Source organism: Tachypleus tridentatus, chromosome 7 (genome assembly GCF_004210375.1).
Source record: "Tachypleus tridentatus isolate NWPU-2018 chromosome 7, ASM421037v1, whole genome shotgun sequence".
Lineage (NCBI taxonomy): Eukaryota > Metazoa > Arthropoda > Merostomata > Xiphosura > Limulidae > Tachypleus > Tachypleus tridentatus.
In genome coordinates, this window is record NC_134831.1 from 70,307,090 (window position 1) to 70,326,480 (window position 19,391).

At 34.6% G+C, this 19,391-nt stretch overlaps 1 protein-coding gene across 1 annotated transcript; it reads right to left on the reverse strand.

Moving 5' to 3' along the window:
- Nucleotides 1-455: 455 nt before the first annotated feature.
- On the reverse strand, nucleotides 456-4,925 carry LOC143255929 (serine protease 1). Its single transcript, XM_076512365.1, has 3 exons — nucleotides 4,515-4,925; nucleotides 2,777-2,920; nucleotides 456-2,136 (listed from the first exon to the last, which is right to left on the reverse strand). Exons 1-3 carry the CDS (start codon nucleotides 4,891-4,893, stop codon nucleotides 1,487-1,489), a joined length of 1,173 nt encoding a protein of 390 aa, XP_076368480.1. The 5' UTR covers nucleotides 4,894-4,925; the 3' UTR covers nucleotides 456-1,486.
- Between the last annotated feature and the right edge of the window lie 14,466 nt (nucleotides 4,926-19,391).

A 19,391-nucleotide genomic window follows, 5' to 3' on the forward strand; every position in this document is an offset into this window, starting at 1 on the left:
TAAGTTGCTAAATTAAAAATGGACACTTTCTATAAATGATTAAGATAATAAAAATGGTTTCATTTCTAAAAGTAGATAAAACAACAATAGGTATTTTCAATGAATCCTTAAACTTACTAATGTTCATTTATTCACAAATTATTAATTGACAAAATGTGCATTTTATTTGAAATCGTTAAACTGATATTGTTCGTTACCTACAAATAATTAAGTTTACAATGGGTACTGTTTTTCCAGGTCATTAAATCAATAATATTTACAAACTATAAACCACTAATTAATGTACATGTGGTACAAGTCATGTAAACTGTCACCACTATCTAAAAATCGTTAAGATAACATTGTGAACTTTTTAGAAATCATTAACTCAATATTTTATTTTATAAAAACTTATAATGTACATTTCTTATAAATCACTGAATTTATTAATATATATATATAAACTATTAACATGTGAATTTTCTACGACTTATGAAAACATTTGTGAGTTTTTTTAAGGCGTTCAGTTGATAAAGTGCATTTTTTACAAATGATTAAAATGAATAATATGATGTGAACGTTTTATTACAGGTTGGTGGAGCATGATTATAATAATACTTGCCATAAGACATTGATATTAGGCCTATAATATATTTTGAAACACTACTTTTTTTATCAAGTCCCTTAGGGTTTTTCTAGAATTAAGAGACTTTGTAATAATAGTGTGTGTGTGTTTTTTATAGCAGAGCCACATCAGGCTATCTGCTGAGTCTACCGAATTTGTAATAATAGTATTTCAATATGGATATGGCGAACGTAATATAGTTTGAATGCTGTATTATACACTCTTCTAATTAAAAATTGAAAATCCCTAAGGGATTATATAACAAATGTTGTGTTTAGAAATATAATTTACCTAATAATAATGGCAAGTATAAATAAAGCACTAACATTTAATTATCACGAGTGTATGTTTTTCTTATAGCAAAGCCACATCGGGCTATCTGCTGAGCCCATCGCAGGGAATCGAACCCCTAATTTGGGCGATGTAAATCCGTAGATTTACCGCTGTACTAGTCAGGGGCGGTTGTCATTAATGATACTGTAATGTATTTTTACCTCACATTACTTTTTAGTATAACGCGAGATGATATTTAGTTTCCCAGTTTTTAATAATATTAAACAATTTCCAAAATACACTCTATACAAAAAACACCTAAATTAAACTAAATATAAGCGAAATCAATGACCGTATAGATATGCACGTACTTTCTTTCGTGAATGTTCTTTTATACACTATATGAAGTAAATAAAGTACGTCAAACATCCAATAACTGTACATGTGTATTACAACAAACCTATAAACAACCTTCTTGAGCATTTAGTTTAAGACTGGTAGTATGAAAACTGTTCTTTTGACTTAAAATAATTTTAAACTATTTGTCGGAAAATAAGATGTCGTTTAGAAAGTTTATATTATTTTAGGATTATATCACACTTCAAAATATCAGGAATTTATAGCTATAATTTCTTTTATCCATTCCACAAAATTTATTACTTTGGAATATATCCCATATTTTCCCATTTTTCCACATCCTTCTCCAAAGCTTGTGATACCGTGGATTTCCCACTTTTCATTTACTTTGTACAGTAAGGGGCCGCCACTATCACCAGCGCACGAGTCTATCTGGCCCTTCTTGTAGCCTGCGCAGAGCATATTTTCACTTATGTAATAGTCCTGATACACCTGTCGACAGTCTTGTATACCTACTATTGGTACCTGTGCTTCGTGTAGAACATCCGTTCCAAATATGGCGGACTTTCGTTGTTTGCCCCAGCCTAATATAGTAGCCATTGTCTGCACATGGAGTTCGTTTTCCACACTAGGCAAACACGCAACTTGGACGTAGACGTTCATCGTTAAAGGTTGCCGAAGCCTCAGCAGAGCTATATCATTATTTATTGTCTGTATATCGTAGTTGGGATGCACGAAAGAGTCAGAAACCTTAATTTCTTGTTCTGAAACCTCGGTGATCAGCAAGTCGTACTCTCCTGCTCTTATGTACAGACGTCTTCTGACACAGTGAGCAGCAGTTAATACCCATTGAGGTGCAATTAGCGTTCCTCCGCAGAATGGCTCCATGAACCGATTCAACACTGCCACCTAGTCAGAAATAAATGAACAACATTTCACGTGACTAAATTTTAGAGAAAATATTTAATGTGCGAGTGTATTTTACCTTTTGTATGAGCGTATAATTTTCTTAAATTCTATGCACATACTGGACTTCTGACAGTATGGATGTATTATAAAAATTATTTTAATCAACAATCCCTACACCTAAACTCACGATATATAAGTTCATACAGTTTTAATTAATTAAGCATTTACACAGGTAACTTGTAAGTAGTAGTATTGTGGTGTAGAATACGACTTTAATAACCACGACAATTTTGCATTATTAAACAAATTAAAAGTATTTTTTCTACTTGTAAAACCGTAAGTAAATACTCAATGGTTTGGTTTGTGACGGTCAATCCCACTATTTGTTGGTAAAAGAATAGCCCAATAGTTGGCAGTGGATGGTGATGACTAGCTGTCTTCCCTCTAGTTTTACACTGCTAAATTAGGGACAGCTAGCGCAGATAGCCCTCGAGCAACTTTGCGCGAAATTCAAAACAAACAAACAGTGTAAAAAAATCATTCTGGGTTGATACCAAACTATTTTTGGTATAAAACCTTTATGTAGTAATCACTAAATAAATGACTATTTTATTATTTATCAACAACTAGGACCGTTTCGCACGTGACTTACCTGCCAAGGCCAGCGGCCTTTTTGAGCCTCGTGCCCTCCTACAATGCGCAGATCTGGGGAAGATGTTACTGGCTTTCCACATTCCTTATTGTCGAATGTAAAATGTTCTTTCCTGTTCTGAATCTCTAAAAACATACAAAGTAGAAAGTTTTCTATAATTCTAAACACTATAAACTGTCTGTCACTGGATACCTAACATTCTAAGCATAAAGTAGATCAATGGGATGAAATCAGGTGTTCCAACTGTTATTGTATGCAAGCTTTTTACAATCCATATAAGTATGATTACAATTATATTTGTCATAAGACATTAGTTTAAGGCCTATTACATTTCCATACAATACATAATTAATCTAGTCTGTTAGGAATTTTCAAAATTTAATAGAGTGTATAATAATAGTATCCTAAGCACACAGTGTTTGTGGTACCTTTTACCGACGAAAAGTTTTGCTCAATCCAGATGGATATAACAAATACAGAGTGCTTGAAATACTATTATTGTACATTTTTTATGAGACTAAATTAAGAACGTAGTGTTTAAATGCGTAGCAAGCATAATACTATTGTCTTATGACAAGTATAAATATAATCATACTTCGGATTGTTAAAGACATACATACCGTAACAATTGTTGTAGCAAAATAGCCTATATAAATAGTGTTCCGACCGTTATTGTATTTGTTGTATTCCAACCAGTCTAAAGAACGTTGGAGTGAGTGAAACGCATTGTAGGTAACGAATATTACAAGTACAGTGTTGGCGAAATAATAGTATATCCCAACCGTGGGGGCGTTATAATGTGACGGTCAATCCCACTATTCGCTGGTAAAGGAGTAGCCCAAGAGTTGGCGGTGGATGGTGATGACTAGTTACCTTCCCTCTAGTTTTACACTACTAAATTAGGGACAGCTAGTGTAGATAGCCCTTCAGTAGCTTTGCGAGAAATTCAAAATAATTAAGGCGCGAAATTGAAAACATAGGACTTAAAAATTTAATACACCAAATACCAGCATCTTAAGTGTTCCGATCTCAATAAATGATGATATTTCGAACTGAAATTAAAGTAATATTTTAGAATTTTCAATGACCTTCATTCGAAATTTATCGAAGTTTTATTTCTTATATTTTAGAGCAAAGCTTCAAATTGTGTTACCAGCGTTCTGTCTATCGCGGGGAATCAAACCACTAACTCACTGAGGGACGAGTTATTAAATTTAGGAAAATATAAAGTTATTATTTCATTTTAACCATATGACGTTTTAAATGTGGATTATACATTACTTAAGAACTTAAGAATTACTGATGGAAAAACAAAAACAAAACACAAAATAGATAGATAGAAACAAGCAATGATGATTAGATAGCTATTACAAACTACTAAAATATAATTCTGAAACTAGACCGAAATGAAAATATTTTATCTGTCGCTCCATCTTCTACACTTAATTATTATTTATCTTTATTGGTAAAACGTAGTTGTTGAACCTAGGGCAGCCAATTTTAATATACTTATAGTTTTCAGTGATGTCGAGAAAACCCACTTGTAAAGAAATATATATGCAAAAACGGCTCGTTTGGGTTGAGAAAATATTTTACATTGTGAACCTGACGATGACCAAAGGTCGAAACGTTGTTCGCTCTTCTATGTAAAATATTTTCTCAACCCAAACGAGCCGTTTTGCACATATATACTTATAGTTTCTAACTAAGGAAATTCACCTATTTTTTCTTTGGTTTCTTTCTGTTTGTCACGTTTCTCTTTCTTGTGGTAGAATTTATCGCAGAAGGATTCTTTAACATAGCACAAGACATCTTCGTAAATAACTGTAGTTCCGCACACAAGCGGCATTTCGCAGGCTCGGTACCGACGGGACTTGCAGGATCGTGTGCAAGGAGACCATTCCGACCAATCAGAGTACACAAAACTTTGAAGATGGTAAAGAACGTGAAACTGAGCTGCTCCTTTTTCAGTTTGCACACGAACTTTTTCCGAATCTCTGTTTTCTGCCAGATTCTTTCTGCTTCGTCGTCCTATACAAGGTTTTATTTCTTTCAACATACGAGATTCGCAGTAATATGGAGAGATACACAATCGCATACGGCGCTGCTTACACTTTCTTGAGCAACGTGACCAAGTGGACCAATGGCTATATATCTCATCATACGATGACGTTACTGTCAGCTCATTTTTATCAGCTACTCCAGACAAGTCGCTGTTCTTTAACTGTTAAAACATACAAATAAAAAACGTCCTGAATGATGTTTCGTTACTTTTCTTTTGTATACTCCAAAAATTTGTGAAGTAAAAGTGAGTGATTTTCGAAAGAAGTTACTTGTTACAAGCTTTAAAGTATCATGGCGATTAGGAAAACCAACTTTATCTGTCATATTATTTTACAGGCTTATTCACTAAAAAATTACATTAACTTTTTCCTTCGACGTTCCACTTACCTCAATTTGTATTTGTTCTGATATGGCACTCGAACATGTTTGCATGTTTCAGATTTTAGTGCATATCAACAAAAAATATTGTTTAACTCATACCTGTTTCTACATAAAACTTACTCACTGTAACTGTGATGCAGGTCCCTCAGTGGCACAGCGGTGTGTCTGCGGACTCGCACCGCTACAAATTGGATTTTGTTAGCCGTGGTGTGCAGAGCACAGATGGCCGATTACACTATGTAACACGAATTTTGTTCCTGGATAGTATATGTTATTTCTTAATTGCTTATGTTGTAAAAGTACAGAAAATGTCCATATTCCCTTCAAACGTTTTTTTTTTATCTGGGTAATGAAATTTAGAATTTAACCTATTTTCTATGTAAAAACTGGCAATTTTGCACATTTTCATTTACATGAGGTCTGAATAAAACAACATATGAATCAATATTTACATGTATTTATACTAAAGTTATACAAAAATGTTTAGAAGTGAGTAGTTTTTCGAAATTTGCGACTGTAATGTAACTCACTTTCACGTATCAGCCCCCAAAGATAGTCTCCCATAATGTTTTTGTTATACGTTCCTTGGTAGCGGCGTTCAAAGTCCAGTATATCTTGGTGGAAGCGCACGTCTTGCTCTTTTGAGAACGCTCTCATGTTCTCCTTAAATTTATCAAGATGAGCGTCAAGGATATGGACTTTCAGAGATATCCTGCAGCCCATTTTGCAGTAGTTTTTCACAAGGTAAAAAATTATGTGGAACTGGTTGAGGCTCTGGTGAAGAACTATGGCAAAATGGGCTGCAGGATGCCTCTGAAAGTCCATATCCTTGACGCTCATCTTGATAAGGAGTCTACAACCTTCAAGTACCTTTGATACTTCTTCCCTAAGCTGTCTCAGGCAAAGGTCAAAGCTGGTATCTGCGTTGGAACACAAATAAAGAAGATCCTGGAGTGCACAGAATTCCCCAAGTGGGAAAGAAAAAATAAAGCTTTGGGAATTCTGTGAAGGACACTTTCTGGAGGTCCACTAGTGGCTTACACTTGACATTATGCCCTTCCCACAGAGAACTCGGTCCTTTGTGGCCAGTGCTTCCTGTTGTAGTGAGCTGCGGTGTCCCTGCTATCCAAAGATAACAGGGAAACTTGGCAAAGCCTCCTTGAAGACCCATCAGGAATGCCACCATTCTGAAGTCTTTGATAACCTCCCAGCTATCTCATCATACTTCAATGCTTCTTGCAAGGTCTTGACTCTGTTGTATTCCTTTTTGAGACGCACCGAAATATATTTAAATTTTAAAAGGTCTAAAATTTGTATAATATAAAATCTTACTATTCAAGCAAGGAAAAATTGTCCGACTTACCTTCTAGAGTTTTTTTTTTTTTCAGTGCTTGCAGGTAAAATGAGATGCTCAGGGTTTGTTTTGATCTCTGAAAGGCATACCGAAATATGCCTTGTAGGCTTTACACACTTTAGCAGATGCCGTCACAGAGTACTTTTTCGCTCTTGTCCAGATGAATTGGCCACATACATAGCAGAATGCGTCTGGAGAATACTATGTGTTCACTTGAGCAGCTAGAACTGTACTGAAGTGGTAAGTGGTGAGCTCCTGTATATATATTACTATGGAAAGTTCTAGAAAATTCTGAAAGGTTCTTGAAAATTCTCGTAAGTTCTACAACATTCTAGAAAATTCTTGTAAGTTCGAGAAAATCCTCTATCAGCTACTCAGCACTTAATCTACCTGGAATGTTCTGGAAAGTGGTTGAATTTAAAAATTTCATTACCCAGGTCACAAAAGCAAAGTTTGAAGAGAAAAATAGATATTTTCCATTTACTTCAGACATAAGCAATTGGGAAATAACACTTTCTGCCCAGGAACAAGAAAAAGTAAAAATTTTGCCACACAGTGTTAGTGTGTAACTTTGTGTTTAACAAACACACAAACAAACTGTGATTCATATTTTCGAGCAAAACAACACAAGATATATGTTTTATGTAAACATCACCCTCTTTAACTGTGTGTTTCAGGTTTCTGCAAAATAACAGAATAAATATGTTGAATCATGTCTGTTTTTATATTAAAGTTACCAACTCTGACGGTGTGTTTTAGAATTTTCGACCAAAACAACGTAAGGGATATTTGAGCATACCTGTCCATATTTCCTATCTTTTAGACCAGAAGGAAAGCAGCTAGTGAACAGCACTCACTCTAAACACTTGTATAACCGAAGAGTGTGATTTAGTTATCATTCACGGAGCGCGCTTTTGCGGTAATGGGTCGCGAGCCATGACTTCTCATATTCACAGTCCTTGTGAGCTAGCCTCTTAGCCACACCTGGCTTTTACACTGGTGCACTCAAGTGGTCACTTTATTGGCTGTGTGCTAGAAACATGCTATCTAATCGGAACGTTCGAAATACTGAGAAACATTCGAATTCATTATTTTTGCCAATTTTAATTTTGTTATTGATTTTATTAAATTAAATTAAATTAAAGTTTTTTTTCATATAATGTAGTAACGTTGAAGGAATACGAGTAGGTGGCAGCTCATGAACGTGACAAAAAAAAAAACATTTTTCTTTCATCCTCTCACAACAAGCCTATGTCCCAGTTTCGTCCGTCCCCCGATGGTACTGTGGTAAGTTTACATATTTACAATGCTAATATCCTTGGTTTAATCCGCAGCGGTGGATACCGCGAATTGTTCAATGTAGCTTTGCTCTAAAACAAACAAACAAATAGCTGTTTCAGTTGAACCATTTACAAATTAAGTTGCCTACACAAAAATGTATCTGAAGATGACTGGTATGGGTATTAAAACTTTAATTAAAATAAAGTACAGAACCACGTTCCGACCTTCTTAGGCCATCTTCAGGTCAACATTTTTATTTCAAGGGGGTTTCTCGATATACAAAGCTATATCATATTATTCTCACCATACCCCAACTTACAACGCGATGAGGTAAAGGACTGGTCAGAAGGCGTGAAGGGAGGCGCTGAGTGCATGTGCTCTCAGCTGGCACTTGCAAAATTGACGACACTTGGCCTAGGTATTGACGAACACAGATAATGCAGAAAGTATATAGTAAAATTAACACAAACTGTATTAATTGGCCTACGAAGAGGCGAGAGAGAATGTTCTGCAATAAAGCGATAACTTCAGGGCTGTTGTTGAACATCCTTTACGTACGTGAGATTTGAATTAGGGGATAATACGTAATTTCCGCGACAGAAAGTCAAAGGCCGCATAAAGAGGTCACCTATTTTGTTTAATGTGATTAGAATTTAGTTGTAAAGGAAAGAAAAGCTTTCCTAAACGGGAGGAGGTTATTCAGAGACGCTCATGAAATATTATATTCAATGGCAGTAATTTATCAGATGAGCTTTAAAAAGAACTTTATGAACATGGAGTTTGTAGATTTCTAAAAATTTATTGGAAATTGTTTGAGAACAGAGTGGAGTTGAAAAAGCAGAGACAAAGACAACGAGATCAGCTGTTTTAATCACTTTCACTATTATACAGTAATGTGTTGTCTGACAGTCAGTCAGCAAACGTTTAAATGACGTCAAATAAGGAATGTTTGAGGTTGTAATTTGCCCTGTCGTGCGTTCAGCAAATCGTGCGTATGCCATGAATCACGAGAAGAATTATGTACTTTGTAGTCTACAATACAGTACGACATAGGAACTTCAAAAATAGGAAGTAAAAACGTTTGTTACTCTTAATTTTTGAGCTACTTACTTTTGAAATAGAACACACTCGGGGACCCTGCGAGAAGTACATATAATTTTATCAGTGATATAAATGAAAATAAAACATTTATAATTTACAGAGCGAGGAATACTAAAATAGATTGGATGCGGTTAAAACATATGCTTGTTATTTTGTTTGTTCATTGTTAAGCACAAAGATACAGGATAGGATATCTGGGCTGTGTACACCACGGTTATCGAAACCTGGTTTTAAAGATTATAAGCCTTCAGACTTACTGTTGAACAAATGGGAAGGTGAAGGAGTGCACAAACTTGTTATATCAAGCTTTTAACGAACGTATGTAATATATACTAATTATAGTCGTATTTCTGACATAAAAATAAACTATTCGAACTTCAATTTGTTTTTTGGTAGAGCACAGAGTACGAATCTGTATTAAACATAGCAGAGGTCAAGTACGGTAGTTTTGTGTATCACTGTATAAATGCAAAACATTAAAGGCAGAACAATAATGACATAGATATTGTCAAATCAGCAATGTCTCTCGTTGAATGACAACGTTGAAGTTTAAGCAAACCAACATCCTTCAGGTCTGTAGACCAGAAGCTGTACGACTGAAGTTCTGAAACTTAAAAACTGACAAAAATACACACAAAGGATAAACTACTTTATCTTCTGTATAGGTAAAATTACTTGTGGCCATAGAAACTTTGTTTACCTTCATATATAAATAGATAATTAAAAGACTAAACAGTGGCTTATATAGGTAGTGACGAAATAAAAGAAAACAACGTTTTAAATAAACGTTAAAAGTAGTAATGAAAATGTCAACCTCTGAGTGGAGATGATCAGGATATTATTATTTGTTTCTGTGAAAAGTTTTTATGCACGTGTAGCAGCTTTAAGTACGATTAACACTGACCGCTCCTGTTCTTAGTATATCATATCATCTATATTTTATTACTTTAAGCGTGCTGCCTTTACAAAGTTACATTACAAATATTGCATGAAAAGAAACGATAAGATTTTGGATACCTTCACATTTTAATACGGTGGTGTATAATATATAGTGGATATTGAATGAACCTATAGGTTACTGAAATAGGTAAATACTTTACCTGTAGTCGGCTGTATTGTCTGAAACGTCTCTGTGAGGGCCGTTCGTCTGTAATCACAAACAAAACTAGAAGACAGGCGACGCTCGTGATTTTGACACACAACATGGCTTGTTTGATGTTCATTACTAAAGAGTTACATAAGCCGGATTAGACAAAGTGCAATTCAGGTTGTTTCAAGGGGGTAAAAATAAAATTATCTTACTGCTCTTCTCAGACTCTTAGACTGAAATACGAAACGCTCAGGTACTCGCTAGGTTTTATCTTGTCGTACTTACAGCAACTTTGGATTATGTCAGGTTCGGGAAACAACGACAGGTGGAGCATGTCACCGAGACAGCTTAACCACGTGTGATGTTGATAAGTTTCCACAGGGTGTAACTTGTCTCCCTTTTGTTGAGACTTGCAACGACATCGAAGTGATTGGAATAATCAGAAGTCAGTTGCAAATTCTATAACATGTGTAACAATCACCAGCTCATCACAACATGGGATTAACATTACAATGGAATCCCCTAAACGAACCTCATGATAACAGAATGTGGTCGGATTAGGTATTTTTTCCACACGTGCACAAAATAGGTTTATTGCAGAAGTTTGATTTCAGTATTTTCTTGTGATTATTTACACCTGCAAGGATTTCTAACATGAGAGAGAAAAAATAATTTTTTTACGCTTAATTAAACCCAAAACTAATAAACGTAATAAAGTTAGAGTCCTCCTGTTAGTTGCAGAGTTTATTAACAAGAAAAAAGAAAACTTCAGAAAAACAACAACAAATGTTTCAAGCGTATAACATCTAAACACCTGTCACTAGTTATCAGTAAATTAGAATGCTACATTCTCGTTGCTTGAGTACAAAGTTGTTCAATGGCCTATCTGCGATCTATCTACTGTGGGTAACCAAATACTGGATTTTAGCACTGTAAACCCGTAAACTTACTACTTATCTACCTGGGGACTAGAGTTGTAACCAATTAAAACTTAAATTACATAAAGATCTTTACATATTATAAATCTAGGTAATAATAACATTTTAAAGGAATGTGTACAAAAATAAATTATACTAGTATCACGGGAAAACCGGCAACATGAACAAAAACAAAATAATAGAATAATAGTTTTGTCTAGGCTAAACAGTGTATTAGCTAATTCTACACGATTCTAGCATGATTACTTTTCTAGTACACAGGTTGAGTAAGCTGTATTAAAACGATTTTGAAAATGCTCATCAACAAGTCACGCAACAACTACAGCAGCTATAAAGTGGCGGTGTAACAAAATATTTCAGAAGTACATTCTTTGACGTTATGTAGGTAATGAGATGCTATCGAAAAAAATCGATCAATTTTGATAATGCACGTAATAGCCTTTCCGACGCAAAATGTTCATACACTCAAATAATAAATACATGTTTAGGTCGAATTTTTAGAACTTTCAAGACAGAAATTTTATTTGTACGTAGTGATATTGGAAAATAAACGAATATGAATCAACTTGGGGCACCAGGAACATGTAGAAAGAGACTCACAATAAGCCAAACACGATCTGTGGTAAGCGAAATGCGTCGTTTCGTAACACAGTTGAACTCACCAACACAAAAATCGGTGGTAAAAACAGTCCACTTCTCCTAAACAACGGTAAGTAATATAATCAAAAACGACCTCCGTCTGGAAAAGCAACATAAGTTGATTTCGGAACATATTGCTTCAACCGCCGCATATCTCAAGCAGCTGGAGAAGAAGACAGGTATTCATGCGAAGACGGAAGCAGACATGCCGGCCAATTTGTCGTATACAGCACCTCTGGATTTTTGTGGAATCGGACTGTTGAAGTAAGTGTTGAAAAATAGTTGTCCTCGTACACTAGCTTGGTCGTTGAAAGCTAGTACGGAGGTATGGAGTATTTTGAACATTATAGTCTTAAAATTGAGTTTTTACAATGTAAACTACGTTGCAGAGCTATTGTCAAGACGGACAGTCATCAGATGGGGCATGACCGGACATGATAATACGGACTATAACGATGTGGTTAGGCTCCAGAATCATTTTAACATTAGATATTCAACTTTTTGATACCCCCTGTCATGACATATCTCAATAATGATATGATATTTGGAACGTACACATACATAACAATCACTCTCCGGTTTGAACATATTGAGAAACAAATGGGTTTCTAAGGTGTACATATAAATATTTAAAAACGATGGAGGAACTCGACTTTTCCAAACTGTTCTGTATTATGTTAAAAAGAAGATTCGTCATATTGAATAATAGTTCCCCAGTGGTACAGTGATACGTATAATAGCCCCCCAGTGGTGCGTATATCTACGCGCTCACACCACTAAAACCGGGTTTTGATACCCGTGGTGAGCAGAACACAGATAGCCAATTGTGTAGTTTTGCACATAATTCTAAAGACACAAGCATACTGAATAATACCCTAACACAACGCTTAGTCTATGCTTATGTTCCACAGACACTTAAGTTTCGATGGTGTCCATCACATATTTATTAACATTTATATTTAGTCATTCATGAATTTAAGGTGATTTGTTGTTGAATGGAAGTGGTTTTGGTATTGTTACCACTTCGCGATTTCTTATGTATTATTTGAACTGGTTATTCTCACAACAGTGGAAGAATATTACGAGTTTCACCCACTGTGTGTAGATTTGAAGTGAAATCACTTGTACACTTTTTTATGTATGTCTTTTGACGCCTCAAGTTTAATGGTAACACGTATTTAAATAAAATATATCAACTCCTGTGTACTTTAACCTTCATAGGAGCTTTAAATATCATTAAATTTATAAATTATCACACTAAAATATTCACCTCTTTAGAAATCGTCAACTTTAAACTTTGACTAAAGTGGCCAATATAACCATAATACGACCTTGTATTGCAATGAGACAAAACATTTAGTTTCCTCCAATTATGGATCTGTCAATAGGTTTATGAACTATTTCTTTAGTTACAGAAAAAGTGACTCAAATTAACCTGGGCCCGGTATGGCCAGGTGATTAAGACACTCAACTCGTAATCCGAGGGTCGCTGGTTCGAATGCCCGTCATACCGAACATGCTCGCCCCTTTTTAGCCGTGAGGGCATTATAATGTTACGGTCAATCCCACTATTCGTTGGTAAAAGAGTAACCCAAGAGTTGGCGGTAGGTGGTGATGACTAGCTGCCTTCCCTCTGGTCTTACACTGCTAAAGTAGGGACGGCTAGCGCAGATAGCCCTCATGTAGCTTTGCGCGAAATTCAAACCAAACCAAATTAACTTGCTTCGGTTATCCACATCACTCACGTGCAAACAGAGTGTTGGGTTTGGTTGTACCTCCTATTCTTGTGATGTAAAACATTTAGGTTTATATAGTTGTAGCAGAGCTGCTTATTGTATTTAAAGTTTTGTACATAGTCTACATTCTTCTGATGAACAAAACAAAACGGTTTTCTTTACGTCTTCAATACAGACCACAGGCACTGGCCAACTGCTTAAACGCTTACTCCGGTGAATCATATATCTCTATGTTACTGAAACTCTTTGTCACACTGAAAACTTCGTGCTCCTGTGAACGTTTGGCATCTACTCTTCACAAATTAAATAATTACCTGAGGTTTGGTTGATTTTTAAAGATAAGCAGAAAGCTACAGAATGGGCTATCTCTGCTCTGCCCACCACCGGTATCGAAACCCGCTTTCTGGTGTTGTAAGTCCGTAGACATGCCGCTGTGCCACTAGGGGCATTTCTTGAGGTGTACACACACACCGAAGAAACACTGAGTGATTTAGCTTCAGAATATAATCATTATGACACTGTTATCGGTATTGAAACAGTATATGAGAATATAGAAAATGGAGCATGCTAACATGTTATTTCAATAGTGCCTACAGATATATATATGATAGTCAATGATTGAAATAGCTGATATATTATTGTTGCACAGCGTTGTTTAAATTAATGATATAACTTAACAATTAATAACTATTCTGCATGTAGATAGTACAGTAACTTATTATGATAAAACATATTTATGCTAACTTACGTCTAGTTCCACGTGCAGTGTTAGAACAGATTGACGATTTGTTAACTTTTCATTGGATGTTTGTGGGTATTGTGTGAACAGCCATGCGATTGTTTAAGTTACACTTCATGCAAAATTGCTTCCAGATTTCATTCCGTACGCCATATTTTTATGAAATTATTCTTGGGGACATGCCCCCAGACCATCGTAGTGTTAATGCGCTTTGCATGATGATTGTGTTAAAAAAAACCTTTCAAATGTTTTGTGTACGGGCCTGCATAGAACTGAATACATAAGGTTAATCAGAGCTTTAACATTTGATAGTTTCTGTTTACTTTCGTCACGAACATCGAGTCGTTTTATTCACAAATATTTTCTGTGTAATTTTATCTCGCTCTTTTGTACTAAGATAAACTTTAACGTATTCAAAGTCTTCAGTTATAAAATGGAAAATACTACAATATTTGTTATCATATGGCATTAATTGTTTCCAAATTAAACGGCTAACTGATAATTATAATCTATCACTACTAGTTAGACACGCGTTCCTTTAAATAAAACTCAGAGGTGTATAACAGAAATATAGTTTGTTATTGTATGGAGTTTACAAACCTGATACACTACTTAACGCAGACATTTTTGTGACTCAACAATTTGGAAATTAGCTCAGAGTTCAGTTATAATAATGTTTACTTTTGTTTCGAATTTTATTTTTACTTTTTGTAAGAATGTTATAACAGCTATGATAGTACAAACCATAATGTTTACAATGCATTTTTTTCATACAAATATAAGGAAATGTTTAAAAAATTAGAATTGTGCTGGAAATTAAGGAGAGGAAAGAGGAAGCAGTCTCATATGGTTATAACCAGCTCTGTTGATTGGTTGTTGTAGAATTTTGGGACTAACCTTAAAAATCTTTGCTCAAACGTTGAAGTTCAGGTATGTTTGTTTAACTGGCGCCAAGCAGTCTACAGACGTCTTTTTCAGCGCACGTGCACAGTCCAACCAGCTGTGGCCTATTTCCCTGCATTCAAGCTTATGCAGGTGCCAGTGAGAAATTAAAAACAATAGGTGGAGGCTATTGAGAGAAACAATAGAGAGAATCAGTTGTGATATGTAGGTTACTTTTCTCTCGAGCTTCTTATAGTTACGATAACGATCCACGTGATAAATTATGTGGCCTGGTCCCTGATGTCACTGAACCAGGACACCTACTAAATTTATAGTAGACGTACTTACGTTTAAATATTCGATTTGTGTGTTGTTTTTTAAATTAAGCGCAATGCAACACAATGGGCTATCTGTGCTTTGTTTCTGGAGTTATAAATTCACATACATAGCGCTCTGCTACAAGGGTATTTGAATATTCGAATGTTTAGGTAAACAAAATAGCCGAGGTTGTACGATTATGGAGCACTACAATACGAAGTTTTAAGTAACTATAAATCTTAATAATAATACGTTCGAAACTTTCTTCATCGTTTTAAAAAAATTAAGCCTTGAATCGTTTGCTCGTTTGAAATAATTTTTCTTTTTGGTATTTAAATGTTATGAGTTGTTGTTTTTTTGTCTGGAATAATTAAACTGCTAAAATAACCTTACTTAAAGAGATATCAGGAGAAAAATATAACGATGATGCCCAAAGCTTTCCCAGGTCTCTCCCCCATTTTAATAACACTCTATAGCGCCATCTCTCGGTTTGTCTTTATTAGCAAACAAAGGTTCATAAATCGCAACGAGGAGATATCGTCCTAGGTTTCTATTAACAAGGTACGGAGAGTGGGACTGTACATTCAAGGAAACACAGTTCACAATTGTGAAACTTTACGTTCCATAACGTGAGGCTGTGGATGTATTTTATGACTAAAAGTCAAATCCCATATTAGCTTTAAGTAGCCCAACAGTTAGCGGTTGGTGCTGTTGTTTAACTGAATTTCTCTTGGCCTGTCAGTTCAAAATTAAGTAAAGGTAGCGCTGATAACCCTTGTGTAGCTTTGTGCGCAGACATAAAAACTAAACAACGTAAAAGGAAGAGGCTGAATCAATATGGTATACTTTCAACAAACACAATATATTATTCAACGTTTAGTTTAATAATGTTCTCATTAAATGAAAACCGTTAATGAAAATATTCCTAAAGAGAGAATTTTATTATTATTTAATTCTTTTACGATAAATTTATTTCATCAGGTTATTACTTGTAACAGAGTCCTCTTTCTTAACTCTCAAATATATTTAATATCACAGTCTTTACAATTGATTTGTTAAATAGAAATAGTGCCTCAGGTGCTTTCAAAGAGATAACTAAGGCTTTAAAGACGAATGATTTTCAGCCGAAGCACAAATTTCTCAGATGTAAGGAAGATTATTCTTTCATTTAAAGTATAATTTTGATTGTCTATTTTTGGTAAAAGTACACTTTTTGGAACGCTTGATAAGAGTTATTTTGCATTAAGATATCTTTGATGTAACTTAATTCTTTAAGCTTTTATACTGTTCGCTATGTAATACAAATCAACTGCAATTGTTTTTTTTATTTTTTTCATTCTCAATTTTGGAATGATGGGAGAAAAAAATCCAAATATTTATTTCTATTGATAAGTTTATGGAGCACGTCGAGTTACACTGAAAATGTTGGTGTCGGTATATAGTGTGAAACGATAGCTATACTACTGTGCATGACTGATGTTGGAGAAAACAGTTATAAAAGTAACAAAACATCTGCAGCATTGCTCTTACCAGGCACAATTAATCCTTCGTAATGGGGCTCGGTACGGTCAGGTGGTAAAGGCACTCCACTTGTAATCTGAAGGTCGCGGGTTGTGTAACTTTGTGCATTTTAGCACAACAACAACAATACATTTAAAATGAGATATTTCACTGCAGTCATGACAGTCAAATAAGAATTACTAACATTTAAAACTATAAGTAAATTCCAATGGAGAAATAACAAGCTGAGTTATACTAGTAGACTTAACTTCCGAACCTATGTCGTTCAGATATGGTTTAAGTTCGGTAATTAGTAAAGTCTTTTAGAGAAAAGGAGGCCCGGCATGGCCAAGTGTATTAAGGCGTAATCCCGAGGGTCGCGGGTTCGAATGCCCATCACGCCAAACATACTCGCCCCTTTTAGCCGTGGGTGCGTTATTATTTCAATGTCAATTACACTATTCGTTGGTAAAAGAGCGATAACCCAAGCGATAACGTTGGTAACCCAAGCGTTGGCAGTGGGTGGCGATAATTAGCTGCCTTCCCTCTAGTCTTACACTGCTAAATTAGGAACGGCTAGCGCAGATAGCCCTTGTGTAGTTTTGCGCGAAATTGAAAAATATTATACGTAAGGTCTCGTCATCATGTTCTATAGAGGAAATCTTAAAACTTTTATTATCTTCACAAGGTGTATTTTCTTTTATATTTGCTATTAGTAATGTGGCGTTCGATCTTACACATTTAGAATTACAGAAAGGACATTTCAATCATATATAAATTTAGACATTTTTATATATGAAATTCTTTGTACCTAAAAACACTTTGCATTCTATTTTCAGACTTAAAATATACTTTTCAAAATAATGGATAGATTTTTATAAAGCCTATATAGATCCTCTCATGAGGTAATGTTACACTTTTTTAAAATTGTACTTCAGTTAATTGACGTTGTTGACTTTATCCAAATAATTACACGTAATTCCATCTATCATAATATTTACAAAAGTATTTGCATTAAAAAATATGTTAATATTACTAATTTTCCTACGGAAATATTCGCATGTGATTGGTATTTTTATAAGAACGAGGAAATAGTATTTTAACCAAAAATAATTTAGCTATTAAATTAAAATTAAAAACTGAAAATGTTTAATTATGATATACGTCACATTCAAAACTACTTATTGTTATTGTGTACTAAAGCAAATTAAGTCTTTTCTAATCGTTGTACATTAAATCTGATATTGTATGTTGGTTTAAATAGGTATTTTTAAAACTGAATACAATATGAATACATTTTGAGTGATAAAATAATTTACATATCTTATTAGTAAAAACATTCTGGAGACATTTGAGTAATCAACATTAATTAAATTCATCATTATGCCACCTGTTGAACCGATACAAAACTTAATTGTTTCTTTGTGATTGAGCAGAAAGTTTTACAGTGGGCTAGCTGTGTTATGCTCACCATGGGAAACGAACCTGACATTTGGCATTATATAAGAATCAAACAATTTACTTTGGGATATGCATATACATATAAAAAAGCCTATAAATATACAGACAAAAATTAAACTCTTAACCATCGTATAATCCATGTTTTGAGGTTTACAGAAGGAACTGTTATTTAATTCTAAGTTCACTCACAATAGAATAAGTGGCTATTAATTAAAATAAACTCATAAACTAAAATCTATTGAAACATGCAATTTAAAATTTCAATTTTACAGTTACAAAAATAAACACGAAATTCTCAATTTATCGTTAAAATACTTTTAAGAAAACAACAACGAGTTAGGTGAAATAATAATAATAAATTTCAACAGGTTATAAAACAAAAGACATTTGAATTATTACTTAAAAACTGTTCCTAATACACTTACAATGTAGGTACAAGGATTTTTCGATGAAAGCAAAACTACAGCAAGCCCGCCATGACCTGGTGGTTAAGACATTCGAGTCGTAATCCGAGGGTCGTGGGTTCGAATCCCCGTCACACCAAACATACTCGCCCCTTCAATCGTGGGAGCGTTATGATGTAACGGTCAATTCTACTATAGCTCAAGTGTTGGCGGTGGGTGGTGATGACTAGCTGCCTTCCCTCTAGTCTTACACTGCTAAATTAGGGACGGCTAGCACAGATAGCCCTCGAGTAGCTTTGTGTGAAATTCAAACAAAGAAACAAATCTTTCTTTTTTAACTAAAAATTCAACGTTTTTGAAATGATTTCATTATATTTTCTTGGATGTGGTTTATGTGTTGACCCGAACTGTAAAAAACACTTCAGTGAATTGTTGAAGATCCAACAAGAAATAATTCAATAAATAAGTGTTAATTGGCTAATCATTGACAATTTGTTTGTGGAAACTAATTTGAAATTAAGGTTAATATCAGCATGAGGACTTAGTTTATAAATTATTGTAAAGCTCTCCATACACTTATTTAATTTAAATAAGTTAAGAAAAATCTTTTTAAAAAGTAGGGGAAACTTTTGATTTGGTTTGTTTTGAATTTCTTTCAACCCTACACGAGGGTCACCTGCGTTAGCCGTCCCTAATGTAGCAGTGTAA

Coding starts and splice junctions, on each gene's coding strand:
- LOC143255929 (XM_076512365.1), bottom strand. CDS start 4,893: ATGCGATTGTGTATCTCTCCATATTACTGCGAATCTCGTATGTTGAAA. Junction 2,921..4,514: donor AGAAACCAAAGAAAAAATAG/GTGAATTTCCTT, acceptor GTATGTTTTTAG/AGATTCAGAACAGGAAAGAA. Junction 2,137..2,776: donor GGTAAGTCACGTGCGAAACG/GTCCTAGTTGTT, acceptor ACTAGGTGGCAG/TGTTGAATCGGTTCATGGAG.